The 10,133-nt window shown below is 67.2% G+C and overlaps 2 protein-coding genes across 2 annotated transcripts; one reads left to right on the forward strand and one right to left on the reverse strand.

Annotated features, from left to right (window-relative positions):
* Positions 1 to 1,572: 1,572 nt before the first annotated feature.
* Positions 1,573 to 3,813, forward strand: LOC309684276 (nicotinate-nucleotide pyrophosphorylase [carboxylating]-like; the record flags this gene model as incomplete). Its single annotated transcript, XM_082500207.1, is given in 6 exon segments — positions 1,573 to 1,668; positions 1,670 to 1,949; positions 1,952 to 2,014; positions 2,017 to 2,132; positions 3,418 to 3,483; positions 3,604 to 3,813. Coding segments are annotated over 6 exon segments (831 nt in total).
* A 3,445-nt stretch (positions 3,814 to 7,258) lies between these two features.
* On the reverse strand, positions 7,259 to 9,984 carry LOC309684277 (myosin regulatory light chain 11; the record flags this gene model as incomplete). Its single annotated transcript, XM_082500208.1, has 5 exons — positions 7,259 to 7,500; positions 7,809 to 7,857; positions 8,568 to 8,646; positions 8,735 to 8,839; positions 9,859 to 9,984. Coding segments are annotated over 5 exons (464 nt in total), but the record flags the coding sequence as incomplete, so codon positions are not given.
* Positions 9,985 to 10,133: the final 149 nt, after the last annotated feature.

The following is a 10,133-nucleotide window of genomic DNA, read 5'->3' on the forward strand; positions in this document are numbered from 1 at the left end:
GGCGGGAGCCACGTTTGGGGGGGGCGTCTATGGGGCTGGAACCACTCTTGGGGGGTTCTGTGGGCAGGAGCCACACTTGTGGGGTGTCTATGGGGCAGGACCCACACATTGGGGGCATCTTTGGGGCAGGAGCCACACTTGTGGGGTGTCTATGGGGCAGGACCCCACACATTGGGGGCATCTTTGGGGCAGGAGCCACACTTGTGGGGTGTCTATGGGGCAGGACCCACACATTGGGGGCATCTTGGGGCAGGAGCCACACTTGTGGGGTGTCTATGGGGCAGGACCCACACATTGGGGGGCGTCTGTGGGCAGGAGCCACACTTGTGGGGTGTCTATGGGGCAGGACCCACACATGGGGGTGTCTATGGGGCAGGAGCCACACTTGTGGGGTGTCTATGGGGCAGGAGCCACACTTGGGGGCACCTATGGGGCAGGAACCACATATGGGGAGGGTTATGTGGGGCGGGACCCACACGTTGGGGGTTTCTATGGGGTGAGAAACACACTTGGGGGGCATCTATGGGGCAGGCACCACATATGGGGGGGTTCTGTGGGGCGGGACCCACATTTGGGGGGTGTTTATGGGGCGGGACCCACACATGGAGGGTATCTATGGGGCGGGAGTTATTGGGTGTGGCCGTGGGGGACATCTATGGGGCGGGACCCACACTTGGGGGGGGGTGTCTGTAGGGCGGGACCCACATATTGGGGGGGTGTCTATGGGGCGGGAGCCGTTGGGCGTGGCCATGGGAGGGTATCTATGGGGCGGGACCCACACTTGGGGGGGGTGTCTATGGGGCAGGACCCATTGTGGGGCGGGCTGGGGGGGAGGGGGGAGGACCCCAACACTCCCCTGAGGGCACCGGTGCCCCTCTGCCCCCTCTTCCCACAGCTCTATGGTCCCATAGGGCACCAGTGCCGCTCTATCCCCTCTTCCCCACACTCTGTGATCCCGGTGCCCCTCCGGCCCCTCTTCCCGTGTCTCTATGGTCCCTCAGAGCCATGGGGCCACTCTATCCCCTCTTCCCAAAGCTCTATGGTCCCTTTAGGGCACTGGTGCCCCTCTGCCCCCTCTTCCCACAGCTCTATGACCCCTCAGAGCCGTGGGGCCACTCTATCCCCTCTTCCCACAGCTCTATGGTCCCATAGGGCACCAGTGCCCCTCTATCCCCTCTTCCCCACACTCTGTGATCCCGGCGCCCCTCCGGCCCCTCTTCCCAACACTCTATGGTCCCATAGGGCACCAGTGCCACTCTATCCCCTCTTCCCAACACTCTATGGTCCCTTTAGGGCACCAGTGCCACTCTATCCCCTCTTCCCCCGCACTCTATGGTCCCGGTGCCCCTCCGGCCCCTCTTCCCGTGGCTCTATGGTCCCTCAGAGCCATGAGGCCGCTCTATCCCCTCTTCCCCAACGCTCCGTGGTCCCGGCGCCCCTCCAGCCCCTCTTCCCACAGCTCTATGACCCCTCAGAGCCATGGGGCCGCTCTATCCCCTCTTCCCCAACGCTCCGTGGTCCCGGTGCCCCTCTGCCCCCTCTTCCCGTACCCCTGCGGTCCCCGCAGGCCCCATGGCCACCGCCCCGCCCGACCTGTCGGCCCTGCTGCCGCCCCACAAGCTGGAAGCCCTGGCCCGCGCCTGGTTGGAGGAGGACGCCCCCGCCTGGGGACCCGGCCGCCTTGGCCGTGGGTCGCGCCCCACGGCGAGCCGAGCTGCTCTGCAAGTCGGAAGGGGTGCTGGCGGGTTGCCCCTTCGCCGAGGCCGTTTGGGGGGCCACGGGTTGCCGGGTGAGCTGGCGGGTGGCCGAGGGGTCCCCGTTGGCCGCCGGGAGGACGGTGGTGGCCGAGGTGGAGGGTCCCGGCGCCGGTTTGCTATTGGCCGAGCGGGTGGCGCTCAACTGCTTGGGGCGGTGCAGCGGGGTGGCCACGGCGGCCGCCCGGCGGTGGCGGTAGCCCGGGGGGCCGGTTGGGGGGGGACGGTGGCCGGGACGAGGAAGACGACGCCCGGTTTTCGATGGCCGAGAAATACGCTCTGGCGGTGGGGGGCGCCGACCCCCATCGCTACGGTTTGGGGGGGCTCCTCATGCTGAAGGACAACCACCTGCTGGCCGCCCGCGCCCCACTGCAGCAGGTGGGGGGCTACCAAAAGGGGGGGGGGTGGGGGGGTGAGGGGGGGCACCCCCGTGGGTTGGGGGGGGGTGGGGCGGAGTGGGACCCCGATTTGGGGGGGGTTAATGGGGGGAGGACCTCATTTAGGGGGGAGATGGGGGGGCGATGATGGGGGGGACCCCTTTTGGGGGGTGATGGGGTGGGGGGACCCCAATTTTGGGAGGGATCAACGGGTGGAGGGCAATGGGGGGGTCCCAATTTTGGGGGGGTCAATGGGTGGGGGGACCCCAATTTTGGGGGGAGTCGATGGGTGGAGGGCGATGGGGAGGTCCCAATTTTGGGGGGTCAATGGGTGGGGGGGACCCCATTTTGTGGGGGTCGATGGGTGGAGGGTGATGGGGGGGGTCCAATTTGGGGGGCGATGGGTGGGGAGGATCCACTTGGGGGTGATGGGGTGGGGGGACCCCAATTTTGGGGGGGCGATGGGTGGAGGGCGATGGGGGGGTCCCAATTTTGGGGGGGCGATGGGTGGGGGGGACCCCATTTGGGGGATGATGGGGTGGGGGGACCCCAATTTTGGGAGGGGATCAACGGGTGGAGGGCAATGGGGGGGTCCCAATTTTGGGGGGGTCAATGGGTGGGGGGACCCCAATTTGGGGGGAATCGATGGGTGGGGGTCGATGGGGGGACCCCAATTTTGGGGGGGTCGATGGGTGGAGGGTGATGGGGGGGTCCCAATTTTGGGGGGGCGATGGGTGGGGAGGATCCCACTTGGGGGGTGATGGGTGGACCCCAATTTTGGGGGATCAACGGGTCGAGGGCAATGGGGGGGTCCCAATTTTGGGTGGGTCAATGGGTGGGGGGGACCCCAATTTTGGGGGGGTCGATGGGTGGAGGGTGATGGGGGGTGTCCCAAATTTGGGGGGGCGATGGATGGGGGGGACCCCATTTGGGGGGATGATGGGTGGGGGGACCCCAATTTTGGGGGGTTGATGGATGGGGGGGTCCCAATTTTGGGGGGGGCGATGTGGGGGGGGTGGGGACGACCCCAATTTTGGAGGGGGGGGGGGGAGGGGATGTCCCCAAGCGGACGGTCCGATGAGGTGGAGGGCACACCATGGGGGGGGGGGGCACCCCATTTTCGGGCCGTATCGCCCCATATTGGGGGTTGGGGGGGGATGTGTCCCCCCCTCCCCTCACCCCACCGTGTCCCCCCCCCCCTCCCCCCCAAAACCCCCAAGGTGGTGGGGGCGGGGCGGCGGGCGGGGGGCTTCGGGCGGCGCCTGGCGGTGGAGTGCGGGACGAAGGCCGAAGCCATCATGGCGGCCGCCGCCGGCGCCGACATTGTCCTCCTGGACAACTTCACCCCCCAGGTGGGCGCTCTGCCCCACAAGTGTGGGGCTGGGGAAGAAGGGGGAGGGTCAGAAGATGTTTTTTTTGGGTTTTTTTTTGGGGGGGGGGTCAACCCCAGCGCTGACGGAGCCCCTCGGCAGGAGGTGGAGGGGGCGGCGGCGGCGGTGAAGGCCGCCCACCCCACGGCGACGGTGGAGGTCAGCGGTGGCATCGGGGTGGAGGTTCTGCCCCACTTCGTGGGGCCCCACGTGGACGTGGTGTCCATGGGGTGTCTGACCCACAGCGCCGCAGCCCTCGACTTCGCCCTCCGCGTCCTGACGGGGGGCGACGACGGCCGTGGGGCGCCTTGAAGGTGGGGGGTGGGGGGTGGGGGGGACGTTCCTCGGGTGTCCCACCACGAAGGAGACCCCCAACGTCCACCGCGGGGGTCACCGTCCCCCGGGGAGACCCCGACCCACCTCCAGGACCCACATCTCCACCCCATAGGGAGACCCCACCCCACCTCCAGGACCCACATCTCCACCTCCACCCCATGGGGGGACCCCACCCCACCTGCAGGACCCACATCTCCACCCCATAGGGAGACCCCTCCCCACCTCCAGAACCCACATTCCACCTCCACCCCATGGGGGGACCTTGACCCACCTCCAGGACCCACATCTCCCTCTCAGGGTCACCCCAACCCCCGTCCCACCACGAAGGAGACCCCCAACGTCCACCGTGGGGGTCACCGTCCCCCGGGGAGACCCCCGACCCCACCTCCAGGACCCACATCTCCACCCCATAGGGAGACCCCCACCCCTCCAGGACCCACAGTCCACCTCCAACCCATGGGGGGACCCCGACCCACCTCCAGGACCCACATCTCCACCCCATGGGGGGACTCCACCCCACCTCCAGGACCCACAGTCCACCTCTACCCCATGGGGGGACCCTGACCCACCTCCAGGACCCACATCTCCACCCCATGGGGGGACTCCACCCCACCTCCAGGACCCACATCTCCACCTCCACCCCATGGGGGGACCCTGACCCACCTCCAGGACCCACATCTCCACCTTCACCCCATGGGGGACCCCTCCCCACCTCCAGGACCCACATCTCCACCTTCACCCCATGGGGGGACCCCGACCCACCTCCAGGACCCACAGCTCCACCTTCACCCCATGGGGAGACCCTGACCCACCTCCAGGACCCACATCTCCACCTTCACCCCATGGGGGGACCCCACCCCACCTCCAGGACCCACAGCTCCACCTCCACCCCATGGGGGGACCCTGACCCACCTCCAGGACCCACATCTCCACCCCATAGGGAGACCCCACCCCACCTCCAGGACCCACATCTCCACCTCCACCCCATGGGGGGACCCTGACCCACCTCCAGGACCCACATCTCCCTCTCAGGGTCACCCCAACCCCCGTCCCACCACGAAGGAGACCCCCAACGTCCACCGTGGGGCTCACCGTCCCCCGGGGAGACCCCGACCCACCTCCAGGACCCACATCTCCACCTTCACCCCATGGGGAGACCCCACCCCACCTCCAGGACCCACATCTCCACCTCCACCCCATGGGGGGACCCTGACCCACCTCCAGGACCCACATCTCCATCTCCACCCCATGGGGGGACTCCACCCCACCTCCAGGACCCACATCTCCACCTTCACCCCATGGGGGGACCCTGACCCACCTCCAGGACCCACATCTCCACCCCATGGGGGGACTCCACCCCACCTCCAGGACCCACATCTCCACCTTCACCCCATGGGGAGACCCCTCCCCACCTCCAGGACCCACATCTCCACCTTCACCCCATGGGGGGACCCTGACCCACCTCCAGGACCCATATCTCCCTCTCAGGGTCACCCCAACCCCCGTCCCACCACGAAGGAGACCCCCAACGTCCACCGCGGGGGTCACCGTCCCCCGGGGAGACCCCGACCCACCTCCAGGACCCACATCTCCACCTTCACCCCATGGGGAGACCCCACCCCACCTCCAGGACCCACATCTCCACCCCATGGGGAGACCCCACCCCACCTCCAGGACCCACATCTCCACCTTCACCCCATGGGGGGACCTTGACCCACCTCCAGGACCCACATCTCCACCTCCACCCCATGGGGGGACTCCACCCCACCTCCAGGACCCACATCTCCACCTTCACCCCATGGGGGGACCCTGACCCACCTCCAGGACCCACATCTCCACCCCATAGGGAGACCCCACCCCACCTCCAGGACCCACAGCTCCACCTTCACCCCATGGGGGGACCCTGACCCACCTCCAGGACCCACATCTCCACCTCCGCCCCATGGGGGGACCCTGACCCACCTCCAGGACCCACATCTCCACCTTCACCCCATGGGGGGACCCCTCCCCACCTCCAGGACCCACATCTCCACCTTCACCCCATGGGGGACCCCGACCCACCTCCAGGACCCACATCTCCACCTCCACCCCATGGGGAGACCCCTACCCACCTCCAGGACCCACAGCTCCACCTTCACCCCATGGGGGGATCCTGACCCACCTCCAGGACCCACATCTCCACCTTCACCCCATGGGGGGACCCCGACCCACCTCCAGGACCCACATCTCCACCTCCGCCCCATGGGGGGACCCCGACCCACCTCCAGGACCCACATCTCCACCTTCACCCCATGGGGGGACCCCGACCCACCTCCAGGACCCACATCTCCACCCCATGGGGAGACCCCACCCCACCTCCAGGACCCACATCTCCACCTCCACCCCATGGGGGGACTCCACCCCACCTCCAGGACCCACATCTCCACCTCCACCCCATGGGGAGACCCCACCCCACCTCCAGGACCCACATCTCCACCTCCACCCCATGGGGGGACCCCTCCCCACCTCCAGGACCCACAGCTCCACCTCCACCCCATGGGGAGACCCTGACCCACCTCCAGGACCCACATCTCCACCCCATAGGGAGACCCCACCCCACCTCCAGGACCCACATCTCCATCTTCGCCCATAGGGAGACCCCACCCCACCTCCAGGACCCACATCTCCACCCCATGGGGGGACTCCACCCCACCTCCAGGACCCACATCTCCACCTTCACCCCATGGGGGGACCCCTCCCCACCTCCAGGACCCACAGCTCCACCTCCACCCCATGGGGGGACCCTGACCCACCTCCAGGACCCACATCTCCACCCCATGGGGGGACTCCACCCCACCTCCAGGACCCACATCTCCACCCCATAGGGAGACCCCACCCCACCTCCAGGACCCACAGCTCCACCTTCACCCCATGGGGAGACCCTGACCCACCTCCAGGACCCACAGCTCCACCTTCACCCCATGGGGGGACCCTGACCCACCTCCAGGACCCACAGCTCCACCTCCACCCCATGGGGGGACCCCTCCCCACCTCCAGGACCCACATCTCCACCCCATAGGGAGACCCTGACCCACCTCCAGGACCCACATCTCCCTCTCAGGGTCACCCCAACCCCCGTCCCACCACGAAGGAGACCCCCAACGTCCACCGCGGGGGTCACCGTCCCCCGGGGAGACCCCGACCCACCTCCAGGACCCACATCTCCACCTTCACCCCATGGGGGGACCCCGACCCACCTCCAGGACCCACATCTCCACCCCATGGGGGGACTCCACCCCACCTCCAGGACCCACATCTCCATCTCGGGGTCACCCCAACCCCCCCCCCATCCCACCATGAGCCCCTCCCCCGCTATGTGTCCCACCCCCCCCCCACCCCCCCCCAAAAAAATGTATCCCCCCCAAAAAAAACCCCATTTGAGTGCAAAAAAATAAAAGAGGCGTTTTATTCCCCCAAAACCACGAAGGGGAACCCCAAGATTGAGGGGGGAGGGGGTGTCCGGGGTGGGGGGGGGGGGGGGATTTTTGGGGGGAGGGGGGGACACGACCCCCCACCCCCTCATTCGCCTTCTTTGTCCTCCCCGTGGGTGATGATGTAGCAGATGTTCTTGTAGTCCACGTTGCCGGCCACGTCGGGGGGGAAGGCGGCCCACATGTTCTTGATCTTGGGGGGGGGGAGGGGAGATGTGGGGCGGGGGACACCCCCCAATGTCACCCCTCCCCCCCCCGAGCCAGGGGAACCCCCAAAACTCCCCTTTTTGGGGGGGTTATGTGGGGCCACGGAAGGGTTTGAGGGGGTTGGAGCATCTCCGGGGGGTTTTGAGGGATCTCCGGGGGGTTCCTGGAGGGGGTCCGGGGGGGTTTTGGGGGGTCGGGTGTGGGGGGGGAGGTCGCTATGGGGGAGGGGGGACATACTCGGGGGGGGGTGTCCCCGTGGGGAGGGAGGGGGGGATCCCGAGGGGGGTTCCTCACCTCTTCGGGGGTGAAGCGGTCGCACTGGGTGGTCAGGAGCTCCTCCAGGCTGAGGGGGAGATGTGTCCCCCCGATGGCCCCAATGACCCCAATGGCCCCCAATGACCCCTCTGACCCCCAATGACCCCAATGGCCCCAATGACCCCCAATGACCCCAATGACCCCAATGACCCCAATGTCCCCCATGACCCCAATGTCCCCAATGACCCCAATGTCCCCAATGACCCCAATGACCCCCAATGACCCCCAATGACCCCAATGTCCCCAATGTCCCCAATGTCCCCAATGACCCCAATGACCCCCAATGACCCCCAATGACCCCAATGACCCCAATGACCCCAATGTCCCCAATGACCCCAATGTCCCCAATGTCCCCAATGTCCCCAATGACCCCAATGACCCCAATGTCCCCAATGTCCCCAATGACCCCAATGACCCCCAATGACCCCCAATGACCCCAATGTCCCCAATGTCCCCAATGACCCCAATGACCCCCAATGTCCCCCATGACCCCAATGACCCCAATGTCCCCAATGTCCCCAATGACCCCAATGACCCCCAATGACCCCCAATGACCCCAATGTCCCCAATGTCCCCAATGACCCCAATGACCCCCAATGTCCCCCATGACCCCAATGACCCCAATGACCCCAATGTCCCCAATGACCCCCATGACCCCAATGACCCCAATGACCCCAATGACCCCAATGTCCCCAATGACCCCGATGACCCCGATGTCCCCCCACTGTCCCCACTCACAAACTCTTCTTGATGGAGCCCTTCCCGTCGGGGTCGAGCACTTTGAACGCCCCCATGATGACATCCTCGGGGTCAGCGCCTGCCATGGGGGGGGGGTGGGGGTGTCACCAGGGCTGGGCGTGTCCCCCAGGGGGCGGGGACACCCGGGGGGGGGGGCGTGGCCTCACCCTTGAGCTTCTCCCCGAACATGGTGAGGAAGACGGTGAAGTTGATGGGGCCGCTCGCCTCCTTGATCATGGCGTCCAGCTCCTCGTTCTTCACGTTCAGCCGCCCTGGGGGGGGGTGGGCGGGGCCAGGGAGAAGGGGGCGGGGCTTAGGGACACGCCCCCGCGCGGCCACACCCACCCATGCTCCTCCCCCCTCCCCCCCCCCCCAGCACTGCCCCCCCCCCCTCTTTCCCGGTGTTCCCCAACACCTTCTACTGATCTCGGAGGCCACGCCCCCTCCTCCGAAGCCACGCCCCTCATCCGAAGTCACGCCCCCTCCGCCCAGAAGGCCACGCCCCTTCTCTTTGAGTCCCTCCCCATCTAAGCCCCGCCCCTTGGCTCTAAGCCCCTCCCCTTAGCCCCACTCCTCCCTCTAAGCCCCCCAAGCCCCCTCCAAGCCCCGCCCCTTCCCTACAAACCCCGCCCCTTCCCTCCAAGCCCCGCCCCTTCCTATAACCCACACCCCTTCTTTCCAAGCCCCGCCCCTTCCATCTAAGCCCCTCCCCTTCTCTCTAAGCCCCTCCCTCCAGGTCCCACTCCTCCCTCTAAGCCCCACACAAGCCCCGCCCCTCCCTGCCACGCCACACCCCTCCCGCCTAAGCCACGCCCCTTAACAAAAGCCACGCCCCTCCCTCTAAACCCACTCTAACCCCGTCCTCTCTAAGCCCCTCCCCTCCTCCCTAGGCCACGCCCCAGTCTCTAAGCCACGCCCCTCCCCTAAAAACACACCCCTCCTCTCTAAGCCACGCCCCTCCTCTCTAAGCCACGCCCCTTCTCACAGCTACGCCCTTCCCTCTAAGCCCCCTCTAAGCCTCTCCTATCTAAGCCCCCTCCCCCCTCCCCTAAGCCCTCGCCCCCTCTAGGCCCCGCCCCTCCCCTCTAAGCCACGCCCCTCTAAGCCCCGCCCCTTCCCTCTAAGCCACGCCCCCCTCCAAAGCCCCGCTCCTCCTACTCCCCCCTCCCCTACTCCCCTACTCCCCTCCAGGCCCCTCCCCCCTGGCGGCCCCCGCCCCCTTGCAGGCCCCGCCCCCTCACAAGCCCCGCCCCCTCCCCAAGCTCCGCCCCCTCACAAGCCCCGCCCCTACCCATAGCGGCGAAGGTCTCCCGGAGGTCATCTTTGTCAATGATCCCATCGCGGTTCTGATCAATGACGGTGAAGGCCTGGGAAGGGGGAGGGGCCAAAAAGGGGGGGGGTGGGGGGGGCGCAGAGGCTCATGGGAAGGGTGCCACGCCCACCCCCTCCCCCACCACACACCTGTCACCCCCCTCCCCCCCCTCCCTCTCCCCCCAAAAATAAACCAAACAGACCCATTTGGGGGAGGAGGGGGGGGGGGGGGGGGAGGTGTTCCCCTCCCCCACC

This window comes from Vanellus vanellus (assembly GCF_965231255.1).
Source record: "Vanellus vanellus genome assembly, contig: HAP1_SCAFFOLD_2408, whole genome shotgun sequence".
NCBI classification, from domain to species: Eukaryota; Metazoa; Chordata; class Aves; order Charadriiformes; family Charadriidae; genus Vanellus; species Vanellus vanellus.